Genomic DNA, 15,360 nt, shown 5'->3' on the forward strand with positions numbered 1-15,360 from the left:
ATCAGTTCCAGTCCCCTCTCTGAACTGTTGAAGGTAAAAACAAACAGCCCGTTTTCACTGTGCGTGTGTATCAATCGTTCCCATTTCTTTTAGGGATGACAGTGTATTTCAAGCATTTAGGAAGCTGTAAAAAAAAAAAAATCTTCCCTCGTGCTTAAAGATGGCAATACTTGTCGACGTACTTGAGACATAAACTTTTATAAGAGTTTAGGCAAGAAACATTGTTAACGGTGTCATAAATAGTATTATAACTTTATTAAAATGAAAAGACAATATTCAAAATAATGCAACAAAAATGAATAACATCCTTTGTCCAATACTGTACACATAATGCAGAAATCAGTGCATTTTTCTAAAGCATGTCTTAACCTTCATTTAGTTCATACTAAAATATAAGCTTTAAATAGCTCAAATAGTATTCAGCAGTTGAAACTGTAAACAGCTTGTTTAACTGTTAAGAGAACATTGTAGTAATGTACCTCTGTTAGTGAGCACCTTCTCTTTTGTGCTTATCTATACAAGATACATCGCAGCACGTGGAAACCCAAGCACAGGCTACGGGTCTCCCTGAATCCAGGTGAAGCAGCCAGCCGAGAGAGTCTCAAAAGCAGAAAGATGCTGATGTGACCTGTGCCATTAAGACATACTGTACTATTGGTCAGAAGTGTTTTACTTAAAGAAGCAAACAATCCCCAGGAAATACTGAACAGGAACCAGCAACACAAGGCCAGCTTGTGCTGTACGTGTTTCTTAATACAGTCTAAAAAAACAAAAACAAAACAAACAAAAAAACCCCCAAAAAACAAAAAAAAAAAAACACAACCAATACAAAAACACAACACATGCTCCCTGGTGACGCTGTCATGCAGCAAACTGTTTCACGACTGTGTGACTGACATCCCAAACACTGATGAACGGTTTGCTTTCGACATGAGTCTAACAGGCCCCCTGTGGCTGTGAGGCCCACGCTACAAACAGGCCACGTTAGTGGATAGAACAGAGCAGGAAGTGCTGGGGGAGAAATGATGAATGAATTGTTATCTTCTCATTTCTCGAGATGCGAGACATGCATGCACAGGTGAAAGCATGGCTGCCCGGCACACCGCCATCCTCCCCTCCACGAGCAGAGTGAGGAGCTGTAGGGAGCCAGGCCTTGGGACGATTTTGAACCTGGGCAGGGAGAGCCACGGGACGGACGCGCGCCCTGCCCTGGGTGGCACAGGCTGCTTGCAGACAGAAAGGAGACAGAGCTTCTCGGGCCCAAGAGCTGGGCCGTTTCAAATGGACTAGGCGAAAATTGTTTTTTTGTTTTATGTTTTTTTTTTTTGCTTTTTTTTTTTTTTTTTAATGATTCTGATCTAAGGAATACTGTGTTTTCTTCCATTTGCTCAATTCTCAGTCAGGAGCCATCCTCTGGCTTGTTTTATCATTCTGAATATATGTGACTCTAAGGTAGCAACTAATTGGTTAACCTGCAACTATAGCCTGTGCTTCCACCACAGGCTTCTATGGGTCACTAACGTGCTCACAAAACCTTCTCTCCCTGCCTGCACATCTTTACACTCCGGGTCGGAACAGCAAAATCAGGGATTCCCAGCCTGAGCATGCATCCCGGCCGCTCTAACCCTGTCTCTTTCAGATGGTGGGTTCGACTATTTCATTCTGGGATCTGAAAACCTTTCCCTGTGAATCTCAACTAAACCAGAAAGTGGCTTAAGGACCATCTGCTCCCAGAGAGCCCCTGTCAAGCCACCACCCCAAAGCCTATGGAGAAACCACATAGGACAAATGTTTGCGCTTTACGTGGCCACCAAGGTCCAGTTTTGTCTTTGAGTCCAGCTTCTCTGTGGTGGAGATGACACTGCAGTCAGCAGACAGGGGTTGGGTCGAGGGGCCTGCGTTTGTTTCCTCTGCTTCCCGAAAAAACTTTTCATATTTGTCCAGGTACGGGGGTCTCTCAGGTAGTAGGTAATAATGTGTTGAGCTAACCTTCTTCCCATTTTCAATAATGGGCAGGATACAAGGGACCTTATTGGCAGACCCTTCGCTGTTCTGTCTTTGCAGAGCTTTGCTGCTGACATACTTGGGGTCAGGGGCGAAACTCTGAGTAGGGGGCATGACCCCATTGAGGTAAGACGGGAGGCTTTTGGGGCTGGGTGTGCGGGAGTTACTCCGGGATAAAGGTTCTCTTGGTGGCACTTTGGGAGGCCTATCTTCATCACTGTAGGTGCTAGAAGTAACTTCCGCTGACCACCTTCTGTAATCTGGCTTCACTGGCCTAGGAGGTATGGGAACCCTGGGGGGAACCTCAGGTTTGTCTTCATCGGAGTTTGGAGAAGCTCTGTGTATGTAGCTGGACACCCTTATGGCTGGCTTGTTAAAGGATCCAGCTGGTCCCGAATGGGACCTTCTTAATCTTCGGTGGGTCTGAGGTGGAGGAGGATTTGAACTTTGCACCCCTCCATTTTGGTCAGGAGCCTGACTGAGATCCGCTGCAGAGACGGCTGGGGTATCAAAATATGCGTAGTTGATCTGTCCACACCCACGGAAGCTTCGCCTGCCCGGAACATCGTATTTGAAGCCGGACAGCGTACAGTCTTCTAAGAGGAAGTCCGTGTCCGAGCTGGTGAGGAATTCGACCTCGCAGTCTGTCTCATCCAGAGAGAGGTCTTCGGAGATGGGCAGCGGCGGGAGGGGCCTGGAACCCCGATCACAGAGGGCAGTGCAGGGGAAGGGGGACGGGGGGTTCTTTATGGGTGTGAGCGGAGGAGAAGCACAGACCCCGTTCACTGAGAGTTTCTTAAAGCCACACACGACTCGCTCCTCTTCGCGCTGCCCCAAGTCTTCGCCTGGGGGAATAAGAAGAGGGGCGAGGCTGGGCTTCTGAGTAGGGCCATTCCTTGGACCAGACGTCGCAGCGTGCCCTAGAAGGAACGAGAGAGGTCAGGGAAAGGCCCGCATGCGCAGTGCCCTCCCCAACCGCTCGAGGTCTAGCCCAGCTACCTGTGTGCCCACGGCTCCCTGCGAAGGCAGCACACACCTGACGGCTGCCACCCTGAGAACACCCATGGGAGAGCCACAGGTGTTAATTAGGGGCCAGGAGATTGTTCCTGCACATGATTGGGTTCAAAGAACAAGCTATCTCTTCTATCTCCCTTGGACATGTGCATGGTGCACACCCACACACCTCGGCAGGTTTTGTGACGTGTGCAAAACTCGCAGATGATGAGCAGCATATAATTTACGTGAAGACCACACCACAGTAGCCCAGCCACTTAAGAGATGCGGTGACACGAGGCAGGCAGGGTGTGAGTAAAGCGAGACTAGGTCTGCACTGTTAGTGCCATCATGACCTTAGGAAGAGTGCAGACCTGCTGGCAATGTGCTAAATGCTCCTGACAAAATCTAAGGAACACAGTGCTCACGTCAGAAGTCCTAGACTGCACATCACACTCTCTCCTAAGTGTTTATCAACGTGGACACTACTTGATCGCCCTGGGATGCGCATCCGAAACTCGTGAGAGGAGAGATCTTGTCCAAGGTCTCTAGAAGTTAAGTGTGGATCAGAGCAGGGATCAGAATTCACTGACTGTGAAAGATCACACTTCCACAAATAGGTGTGGTCAGGGCATCAGTGACTCAGGGTAAAGGCAGGGTGGCTCGAAAGCCAAGCACACAGCTCTCTCCAGAACCTGCTGCCACCAGGGGTCAGGCTGCTGCTGGAAACAGTTCAGGTGGCTTCCTCACTTGAACATCAGGCTGGAGGACCAGCCAGTACTATCCCGACTGTGGCCTTCCTGCTCAAGCACTAGCCTTGCTTTAGTTTCCAGGACACGTACCAAGAGATGTTAGGCGCTCCTGAGCAGTAGAGTCGAGGCTGTAAGCCATGGTGATTGGGTCGATGCTCAAAAAGTGACTGAAATGAAAGCAAAGACATCTTGGGTCATAAATAAGGAGCTGTCATGTCCCTGATCTCAGATCTCATTTTGACAGTACCGGCTTAGAGGTTTCAGGGCCATTCCATCCTGCGCTTACTTTTCAAACTCACTGCGGCCACCCCAGCAGGTCCTGACGGTCCTCATGGCTTGGCCATCATGCAGATATCCGGTTTTTAATGGGACTCTAATCTCCTGAGCAGCAACTCCTGCCGTGGACATGGTGCCTTACTCTGGGAGGTCTCCACACCCTTGAGGCCTGGGGATCTGTAGTTAACCAGCAGCTTGCATTCCCTAGGTGGGGGGCGAGACAGAAGAGACAAGAGAATAAACAATTCGGAAATACCCACGCACGGCTAATATCAGAGAATTGGTGGGGGTGTGGGGGACGTGGGACAGAAAAATTTAGTTACAGATGTTCACTTCATCCTCACATTTTTGCATGAACCAATTCTTACTTCTCATGATGGTATTTAAATGGAGACATTGAGAACAATTTTTTTTTTTTGGAAATACTAATCAAAGCTCTGAAATGTTTTCAGCAAAGTGAGAAACGATCCACAGCAAGCAGAGGCAGACCTCCTACTGCAGCCCGACAGCTGCACAACAGATCCTGCTTGCTGGCCAAAGCGCGCACACAGTTCTCTAACCAACTATGACCCGACCTTCCAGAGTGTGCGCATAGTGAGCTCACAGTCTCCCAGGCCAACAGGGCCATCTCAGAAATGACTGTATTCAATACTGCAGAATCAACATTCACTAAAACCCAATGCTCTGAACAAGAGAGTCTACAGTGGCACCGGATTACTCCATGGCCAAGCATTTGTTTGGATTCTCTATTTCAGGGTTGACCCTGGGAGGACAAATTCTCCAGTTACTACCTACTTGAGAATAAAGAAATAGATATGAAGATCCTAATTTCCATTATCCTGTAAAAATCAAGTTCTACAAGGTTACCAGCTTCAGCAGAGGCCTGGACAGCTTCCTCCTCCCTCTCAAAGACAAACTTAAAGGCACATTCTTCACATTCTCCTGTATGAAGTGCCTCGTGATTCCTGTCTTGCCTCGCTCCAAGGCAAGATTACAGGGCCTAAGTAAATGCCCTTTTCTTAATCTAGTAGTTCCCCAGTGTGAGGACCCCCCTCTCTCCATCAGATGGTCTGTGTCTGCAGTCAACCAGTAGCTCACCCCGTGCCTTCTTTCTAGAAGTGTTCGTTAGCATCCATCCCTGTTCTCTTCAGATATTCATGCTTCTTTAGAGAAAGTGCAGGCTTTTTTTTTTCTTTTAGACACCAGAACACAATCTGTTAACTCTCTGTGTAACACTGACCCCTTCTGGGACATGCAAAGACACTCTGTGACGCTCTATCATGTGTTCACCAAGCATGTGTGCAGCCACCCAGAGCTGGGTGGTGTGCTGGGGACTGGCGGTGACACAGATGAGTGAGGCGAGCATGCAGTGGGGGTGGGGAAGGGGGTACACAGGTCATTTGTTTTATGGACACATCTGTCACCCACTAGACTGTGAGTCCAGGAAAGAGGCTAGGTTCTAATCATAAATCATCCCTACCTGGCACATCAGCAAGTGCTCAAGAAGCGAATGCTCACTGAATGAAGTACTACACTCTACCATCTAATTATTACCATCACCAGCATCAACTGGATGTACACGATGAATAGAGCACGGGGTCTTTTCTTTTTTAGCTACAGATCTAACAAATGCTCTGCAAGTGCTTGTGCTTCATGCAAAAAGAAATGGAGAGACAGTCATGTTTCGGTGACAAAGCGAACATGGGGCTGTTCTTCAGCTTTTTATTATCCCAAAGCCAGCTGCTCTGATACATTAGGCAGAGACTTAAATAGGTTTCAAATATGATTTCAAACAGTCAAGCGCTCTTTTCCTGTGAGCAGTCTCTCCAAGGCATAGGATTAAGAACAGGGAAAAGAAAACCCCACCATTTGAGAAATCTAAGTTATTGGGGGATCTTTTAAATTTTTGGTCTTCAGAGGCTTGAAATGAACACACGTGTTTTTACTTTACGTGGATTAAGGAAAGCTACGCAAAATTAAACTAAACAAAACAAAACAAAAAACAACCAACAACCCATTTTTAGAACACACTGCTTGGCGCCCCCTCCGGGCACTTGGCCTGGTGGTATGTGGCGCTTTCCCGGAGCACCCTACAAGCACGGGCATGAGCACAGGGAAAGTATCTGTGGTGATGTAAAAACGAAAGGCCAAGATAGGAAGAAGAATATGGTATTTAAGTAGTTTGAAAGCACACGTTTGGAGATCGTTCATCCAGATTACAGGAAAATGCTGCGGGGGATTCTGGAGGCCCAACCCCCACCTGTCTGCAGGCCAGCAAGTGCTCCTCGTAATTACTGTGTGTCAGCCTCCTAATGCCATCTAAATCTTAGCTTTCAACAGAATGATTGTGTAACTATCGCCTCTGCTGGAACGGCCTCGGAATTCTAAACTCACATTTCAGTGGCCCCTTAAAATTATGTATATGTTCTAGAAAGTTATTTTTTATTCATTGTTTCCATCACCTACTTGTTAGCTTTCTTAAGAAAAAAATTTTTTTAGTATAAAAAGAATTGTGTTCACTAAGCCAGCTCACTTCTGACCACAATAGTGTCTTTGTGTATTCATAGAAGGTGACCTGCCTCTACATTTCAATGGGGAATTGTGAATGGGACGTGTTATGAAACTGTCCGAACTTCCTACTAGCTTGCATGGGAGAAGCGAGGAGGGAGACATAACTGCATGTTCTCTTTTGGGAAGTAACTTCCAACCATAGACTCAGGAAGGGTGACCTACCCGTAGGTTTGGAAGCAAATGTTTTCGGCATGGTCCTAGGAATGCCAGGAGAGGCAGGAGGCGACCTGCGATTCTTCCACGCCTCTCTCAACCCTCCCCACATCTGCAGTACGTACCCTCCTCGGGAAAAATCAGCCCGGCCAACCTCAAGTTAAAAAGAAACACAATGGTCCAGGGAAATTCCACTAGTGCTGTAGGGTTTCTCTTACTTTTTTTTTTTTTTTTAAGATTTTATTTATTTATTCATGAGAGACACACAGAGAGAGAGAGGCAGAGACACAGGCAGAGGGAGAAGCAGGCTCCATGCAGGGAGCCCGATGTAGGACTCAATCCTGAGACCCTGGGATCAGGCCCTGAGCTGAAGGCAGACGCTCAGCCACTGAGCCACCCGGGCATCCCAGTGCTGCAGTGTTTCAAGTTCTGTTTCTGGAACTGTAAAGCCAGTTCTACCTGACAATTCATTAGAAAAGCAACTGCAAAAATACTTCTATGTGGGGAAATCAGGACCTCTAAGCATAAGATGGCATTCTGTTAGGAAATGCAAAATGTGAGAGCGAATGTGAACCCAGGCAGCGTGGTGTAGAACAGGATCGGAATGACCTTGGGCAAAAGAATGTCCCTAAAATTTGTGAACTGATCTTTACCCTTTTTAGTGACAAAACTGCAGTTAAATACCAATCCCAAATGTGGACTACTTTTTCTTATTAACATCACTTTTTCAAAAAGAAACAGTATCTCGTAAAACGATCTGTTTCTTGCTGCAGCACTTTGATTTGCTCTCCTTGCACGCCCCCTCCCCCACCATGAGCCTTTTGAGTTTTGATCCACTTCTGTGGCTTCAACCCTGCATAGACAGCTTCTCAATCTCCTGCATCTCCACTCCAGGCTGGGCTCAAGCTTCCACTTTGCATTTCCTATTGTCTGGTGATTATCTTTCCACTCGGCTGGGCTTCTGGCATCTGCAACTCTACAGACCCAACTCCTGTCACTTACTTCACACCCCCTCCCCCTTTCCAAACCAGTTCAGGGTCTGCGAGGACCCCACTTCTCCCACAGGCACCATTTTTTATAACCTGAGTCCCAACAGACGTATGTTCAATCATCCAGTCCCAGAGCCTATTTCCACACTGCCTCTCAGACCTACCTTCCTTCTGTTCATGGGCATCGCTCTGCCTTGGGTCTGAAAATAACCTAATCTGCCTAACACACCAGTACCAGATCCATATTCCTGAATTGGAGCTCAAATTCGGACCTTCCACTGCTCAAAAGTCTCCAAAGCCTCTAAATAAAAGCTCTTGCAGGCTGGCCCTAAGGCCTCTGCAACAAGGCAGGCCCTGAACCACCTTTTTCAAGATCTTGCTTCTCTTTTCCCCAATCTCTGTTAGAATTCACCTTTTCCTTGGAAGCCACCTGTCCCACCACCTTGTACACTAACTGGCTCCCTTCTGAAGCCCAGGGCAGGGTCTCTATGTTCTTGAGTTACTTTGTGTCCCAATTCTTTGATCATCCTCCAAATCTTTTGGGATGGGACTCTGTTTTAACCCTCTCCTGTGTGGATCCTGCTATCATTCATTTCTGATAAATATTTATTAGATGGATATTGAGAAAATATTCATCTCATTTTTAAAAGAAGTAATGACATGACAGGTTTACATTTAGTGTAAATCAGTGAAGAACTGAGGGATCAACCTAACATGGGCTGACACCCCCCAATAATAATGTAGCCACTTTAGGTAAGCAGCGGCAAGGAATTTTCATTAAATTTATTTCCAAAATCTAAAATGGACAGCTTGCAGGCTGGGTAAAAACCCTAAACTTAAGTGGTTAACAGTGTAAATTTCTCAATTGGTTTCTATTACTGTACATTCACTTAAGCAACCAGGGGGAAGGTTTCTGAAAATAATGAATTTCACCTTTTCTTCCACATGATTCCTTCTGCACCTACTGTTGTTGTTGTTAAATTTAAGGTCACTTTCCTTAAGGAAAACAAACCAAAAACGGCCACACTGAAAAGCATATCATATATGCTTTATTAAGGTGAAATCACATGCCTTTAGCTTGACAAGTCACTTTGAAACTTTTTTGTTTTTTAAACCAGGCTACCTTAAGACAGTAACCTAGATGTGCTTACCTTGCCACCAGATCTCATTAATAAATCTCAAAAGCAATCCACAGGAGGAGGAGGGGCACATTTTTGTCATACAACTCATCCAGTTCTGCCCAGCGCTTCCTTATTTAAAAGTGTGATGTAATTTCCTTCTTTCAATCTGGTTTTAGAACCTGATTTCTGTTTATTCAGGGTGATAAATGGTCTTTTCAACCTTATTTAACAACTACCTACAAGACTATTTCCTTACAGAGAGAGATAGAAGATAATCCTATTCGGAGCCAAGATTTGTAAAAAGAAACTGATTACAGAACATGACAAATTCCATGATTTTATTTTTTATTTAAAAAGAATTTTGTTTTAATTCCATGATTTTAGATCCTCCCCAAATAAACTACCATCTGCATGTTTATCTTCAGTCTGAAAATGCTTAAAATAATCACCTTTGAGAAAATTAAAAACAGAACAAAATCCCATCGTTTTTATTGTGATTAGTGTCTATAGCACTAGCAGCTGAGCTATCGGACACACTGAACATTAGTGCAGCTGTTTTACAGACTTCTGACTTTTATTAATAATATGAGAAAGTTACTGATTTAACAGTCATCTAACACATTCAGTGTCTATGACAGTTCCAGTGTTGCATGACCTGAGTTTACTCACTGAGCAAAGGACTCTCACAATCAAAGGCCCTAATTCAGGGTTTTTCTCAGATTTCACTGCAACAGACGTTGATCTGGGGGAAGGGAGTGGAGGGGGAGGCAGGCAGGAATGTCCTCTGTGGCCCCCTGCTACCACAGGAAGCATAAATGCCTTCGTGTTAAAAGCACAGAGGACTTAACACCTTTAATGTTAATAAATAAAATGTAAGTAAAATGCTCTTGCATGAAATCAAGGTAAATGTGATGGTTTCAGGACCTGTGGCGACGTAGTTCTGCAGGGTGAGGATGGACATTTTGTCCCCTGTGGCTCCCATCCTCCCTTGAGTGGGCGAGCACATAACAACCCACTTGTAGGTGGTAAAAACTGAGGCAACAAGGAAAATAATTTATCTTCAGACTGTCAAAATCAAAGCCGAGTGACATAATTTCTCGAATAATTCAGAGTATTTTCTAGCTGAGTATTTTAAGAAACGGCAAACTAACAAAAAACCTATTCGTTCTACAGCCATCGTCATCAATAGCCTTTTGATTCACTTCGTGTCTACACGGTCTTCATGCAGTGGCAGAAATGTGCGTCAGCGGGGATGTAGTCTCTTGTCCTTTGTACTCTTCCTACAGATGCTACGATGAGTAGCAACACACACACAGGATGGAAAAATATTATTCCTTTTAGACATACACATAATAGATTTCCAAATGGAAAAAATACGTGGGTTCTATTCTAATCTTAATGACAAGGAGCACAATAGCCCAATTTTACAAACTTTAAATTTACTTAATGAGCACTGGAGTCACCCAATGGCTAACGCCAGACTGTTACAATGGACATAAAACCAGTAAAAATAATAAACTAATTCTTGGAAACTTATTTGACAGGCATTGTTCTAAGTGATTTATACATAGAAGTTATTTAATCCTCTCAACAACCCTGAAGGGTGAGTTACTATTATGACCCTGGTTTACAGATGAGGGATGAGATGGCTCCAGGTCACATCTGGTGAATGGTGGGGCCTAGAGACTTAGGCCAGGCTCTCACCACACCACCTGGCCTCTCCAAACCCCTCATGATCTTCAACCGGTAATAAGATCTGACCCACTACAAGGCCTATGTGAAGGGTGGCTCACACGGCTTTTCTAGGGATTTGCTGCTTGGTAAGTTTTTCTTGGGTAACCCTTAGACTATGAAAGTTCCTGATTTACTTCGACTCCCTCAAATTCTCCTGTGAAAGTTATTTTATTAACTTCAGATTTGGCCTATGTATCCTCTGGAAGGGTGGGTTAAGGTATCAATTTTATACTCTGTGACCATTTCAAGCAATTCTTTCAAAGCTCTCAATCAGAGCATATGCTGATGCCAGCTGATGCCTCCCCGTGCCGGTCTGTCTTTACCCATAAGAAGGGGTCCCTACATAAACCCCATGGGTCTCCTTTCAATACACTCTCGCAGCATGGTTCCCAGCAGTGGCCCTACAATCAGGCTCCATTTTAAAGTCTGGGATTTAATACCAGAATATCTTGTATTTGGAAAGCACTTGACAAGTTACAAAGCACTTTCTGACACATCATCTCACCTGATCCCCACAACATCCCTGTGAGAGGTGGCAGGGATTACTCTGTGTTTTGCAGATGAGGAAGTGAGGCCAAACATCTTCCTGTTAGCAGAAAGGCCAGTGAGGCTCTTCTGTCCTCTAATGCAGCACACCCCTGCTACACTTTCACTCCTTTCCTCTCCACGGTCTCTTCATTTTAGATAACCACCTCACTTTTTCTTTTAAAGATTTTATTTTAGAGAGACAGTGTGAGCGAGCATGTGCAAGGAGGGGGAGAGAATCTCAAGCAGACTCCTCAATGAGTGCACAGCATGACTGGGCTGGGGGTGGGGGTGGGAGTGGGGCTCCATTTCACAGCCCTGAGATCATGACCTGAGTTGAAATCAGGAGTCAGACGCTTAATCGACTGAGCCACCCAGGTACCCCCAACCTCACTTCTCTTTCTAATGTTCTTATTTATCAGTGGGGAAACTGATGAGGGGATGGCTAAGCTCAATACCTAAGTGTGTGTCAATCACAGAGACAGGACCTGGAGCTCCACGCACAGGGTTTTGCTCACAAATTCTTAGAGGGCAAGGATGAGTTATTTCCACAAATGGTTCTCAAGTGCTTATTCTGGAGTAGATACTATGCTAGTGAAAGAGATGTGGCTGCTGCCTGAGAAAGCCTCAATCTAATGAGGAGACAACCAGCAATTTCAGATTGTGATGACTTCCCTGGGAGGACAGGGAGGGGAGGTTGGAGTCACGAGGGCCAACTGGGCAGACCTCCCTGAGGTGACTTTTTAAATTAAAGTTTAAGGATGAAAAAGAGGCAGCCATGAGAAGAGTTGGAAGGGCACTCCACGTAGAGGGAATACTATTGGAAGTAATCTGTACCTGGCCAGGTTTCATATTCTTGTGGGTCTTCAAGAAGAGCTTTGGACAATGTCTTCTCATCCTTACCTTCCTATTGCTTCCCTTGAACTGTTGAATCATGGCACTCTGGAGTGGGACAGGACTAAAGCTCATGTAGCCAAACCCCATATTTTACAAATATATTCCCTGAGCTCTAGCAGATTTTACCTTTTAGTAATACTGCCCCATTTTACAGTATGAGGAACTGGGCTGAAGCATCAACAATGACTTCAAATTGCAGAATCCATTTCTCCTTTTGAAATCTGAATCCCACACTAACTTTTCCCTACCTTAAATCAAATTTCTCTATTAGGCTAGTAACTAACATTCAGCACCCTGAAACTCAGCAGTTTTACCCACCTTTACAGAGCATACACCAATGCCATGCCCATAATGCCAGAATGCCACAACCGGATCTTGTTTATCTAGTAGGTTATTTGTTAGCTTTTATAAAGCATGGCCAACCACCAGCACCAAAAGGTGCAAAAGGAATCCTCATGAAAAGGTACCAATTCAAATTTATTTAGATTAAAAGGAGAGCTGTTTCTCTGGCAGAGGGAGCTGATGACACTCAAACTCCTGGAATTACCCTTGGCACCACCTTTCCCTCCTCTGCTCACCTTTCTAAAGCAACCTGATGGTATGCAGACATTCAGGTCAGTTTCAAGCATGTTAGATTGTACCTGTAATTTAGGCAACTTGCTTTTAAAAGCTACCATTAGTATTAGCTGAAAGGGAGTATTATCTGGTTCAACTTCTGAGAAGCAGCAGTGAAGAGTCATTTTCACACAAAAACTCAAGTCTATAATATAATTAAACCTCAAGAAAGAGTGGCCAGTAGCTATTGTGAGCTGAAAGGAGGAGAAACAATTCACTGAAACAGTCATTTCACCTGTCGAAAATATGAATAATTCAGGCATTTCATAACAGCCATAAAAAAAGATTTGCTTTGCACCCTTATCAGTGACTGGTCCAATCCTGCTGAGCTTTAAAGATGTACAATATGCTTTCAAGCAATTATTTATCAACCATCAACTATGTGCAAGGCTGCACAAGATAGAAGCTGTACAAGGAAGAGTTCCTGCCCTTAAGGAGTTTACAATCGAATATATGTCAGGTTATAAACGGTTAGACCAGGACCTCTATCACCGATTAGCCAGACTCCACTGAAACACCCAGCTGAAAATAAACCTGTGAGTGAAGTGAAGAAGCTGACAATTAGTGTCTGAAGCTCAGGCTAAAAAGCTCTATGCATTTCTTTTCAGATCTGCTCATATCCGGAAAAGAGAGCAGTATGTGACTTGATAACATACTGGTAACCCATCATAGCATAATTCGCAAGAAGCCAACTTTCGTCTTGGCAAAATTTGGTCATTTCTTCAAATGGATACCCGGCCTCCTATTTTTGATCTGTTTACGTAAAACTTTGCTGAAAACTGTATAATTACAGAAATGCAAAAAAAAAAAAAAAAAAAAAAAAAAAAAAAGCAAGACTCGGCATGGTGAGTGTTTCAGTAGCCTCAACAAACACATACCCTTTGCATTCTTACAAGATTTATAAAAGCTGACAACCGTGCAGAATACTGTCCTTCAGAAGGGGGGGGGGGGCATTTTAACCTCACCTTTCTTCACCTCTGACAGTTGCTTAGAAACCAGTCCGGCCCTACCTGTGTTGCAGGTGTACCTAAAGTCACCAACACATCTCTTTTAAAGCTACAGTCTATTCTGACTGCACTTAAGTTTATGACTAACAATCTATTCATATATACACACACATATATATAATTTTTTTTATATCAGGTAAGAGACTGGTTCCTTTCAAGCAATGACGAAATCCTAATAAAGGCTCAGCAAGCACCAATCCAGCACCAATCACGGAGAAGTCATCTAATGTGTACGAGGCTGTGACATATACATAGAAATACACACGAGAAAACACCCAATGAGCAGTCACGTTCCGAACTCGGCTCCGCGCTTCGGCTCCCTCGGAGGCAGCGCTGCGGGCGCTCGGGGCCCAGGACCGCGCTGCCGAGCCGGGAGCCAGGCGGCGGGGCCCGGGACGACCGCGGTCGCCGCGAGGCCGCCCCCCGCGCAGCCCTCGGACGGCTAGCGGGCACCGAGCGCGCCGGGGCAGCGCAGCCCCCGTGTGGAGCGCCGCCGCCGAGGCCGCCGCCAGCCCCGCGGGCGCAGGACCCCGGCCCCCCGGCCCCCCGGCCCCCCGGCCCCTCGGCCCCCCGGCCCCCCGGCCCGAAGCCCCGGCCCCGCGCCGCGCTCCCGGCCCCCGGCCCCCGCCCCGGCCCCCGGCCATCCGTCCGTCAGTCCCGGGAGACTCCGCGCCGCCCCGGGGACCCGCCCAGCGTCGGGAGCCGCCCGCAGCCCGGCGCAGCGCCGCCCTCCCCACACCACCCCCGGCCCGCAGGCCCCTTACCCCCGCGGAGCCGCGGCTGCCCCACGGCGCCCTCCCGCGCATGTCCTCCCGGCTGGCTCAGCGCCGCGGGCTCAGGGGCCGGACACCGCGCAGGCGCCTCGCCGCTCGCTGGCCGCCGCTCCCCACTCGCGTTCCCCGCTCGACTCGGCCGCCGTCGGCGCGGCAGCCGACGCCGCCTTATATAGCGAGTGGCGGGGCCGAGACGTCGACGCTCGGCGCCCCACCTCCCCCGCTCGACCAATCCGGGCCGCGCGCCGCTTAAAGGGGCGATGCCGCGACCCAGGAGCTGGCGTGGGGTCCGCCGGCGTCGCGCGGCCCAGCGAGGATGCCGCCTTTGTCTCGCAGGGAGCCCTTTCCGGCCTCGGCGGCCTCCGCGCCTCCGCCCTGCCCCGTCCGAGCGGCAGCGGCCGACCCCCCACAATCCTGGGCTGAACTTTCCTCCCAAGTGTGCCGGCAGCTCGACTGCGGCCCGCGTTCCGCCAAAGGGGCCGCGGAGCGTCGCGCGGGGGTTCCCGTGGGTTCCCGGCCCCGGCGGGGTTCGGCGGCTGTTGCTGTGTCCACGGGCCGCAGCCCCCGCGAGGGTGGCCGAGGACCCCCGGGGCCGAGGCTAGGGGAGCCTCTGCGTCCTGGAGGCCCCGCACCCCCGGGGGCCGGCGGGCCGGGCGGGGGAGGGACAGCAGGGGACAGCGTGGACACAGTGGGGCACTGGTGGGCAGGGAGGGGCACTGGTGGGCAGGGACGGCCATTGGTGGGCAGTGAGGGGCACTGGTGGGCAGGGAGGGGCACTGATGGACAGTGAGGGGCACTGATGGGCAGGGAGGGGCACTGATGGACAGTGAGGGGCACTGGTGGGCAGTGAGGAGGGGCACTGATGGACAGAGTGGGGCACTGATGGACAGTGAGGGGCACTGATGGACAGAGTGGGGCATTGATGGACAGTGAGGGGCACTGATGGACAG

At 47.7% G+C, this 15,360-nt stretch overlaps 1 protein-coding gene across 1 annotated transcript; it reads right to left on the reverse strand.

The window, feature by feature from the left end:
• Positions 1 to 233: 233 nt before the first annotated feature.
• On the reverse strand, positions 234 to 14,557 carry ERRFI1 (ERBB receptor feedback inhibitor 1). Its single transcript, XM_026005083.2, has 4 exons — positions 14,402 to 14,557; positions 4,036 to 4,229; positions 3,840 to 3,916; positions 234 to 2,924 (listed from the first exon to the last, which is right to left on the reverse strand). The coding sequence occupies exons 2-4, from the start codon at positions 4,155 to 4,157 to the stop codon at positions 1,765 to 1,767; spliced, it is 1,359 nt and encodes a 452-aa protein (XP_025860868.1). The 5' UTR covers positions 4,158 to 4,229; positions 14,402 to 14,557; the 3' UTR covers positions 234 to 1,764.
• Between the last annotated feature and the right edge of the window lie 803 nt (positions 14,558 to 15,360).

This window comes from Vulpes vulpes, chromosome 12 (genome assembly GCF_048418805.1).
Source record: "Vulpes vulpes isolate BD-2025 chromosome 12, VulVul3, whole genome shotgun sequence".
Lineage (NCBI taxonomy): Eukaryota > Metazoa > Chordata > Mammalia > Carnivora > Canidae > Vulpes > Vulpes vulpes.

Excerpts from the sequence above, each read along its gene's own strand:
- ERRFI1 (XM_026005083.2), bottom strand. The coding sequence starts at position 4,157 with ATGTCCACGGCAGGAGTTGCTGCTCAGGAGATTAGAGTCCCATTAAAA. Across the intron at positions 3,917-4,035 it reads GGCCGCAGTGAGTTTGAAAA|TCACTTTTTGAGCATCGACC; the intron begins GTAAGCGCAGGA and ends CTTTCATTTCAG. Across the intron at positions 2,925-3,839 it reads GGAGCGCCTAACATCTCTTG|GGCACGCTGCGACGTCTGGT; the intron begins GTACGTGTCCTG and ends CGTTCCTTCTAG.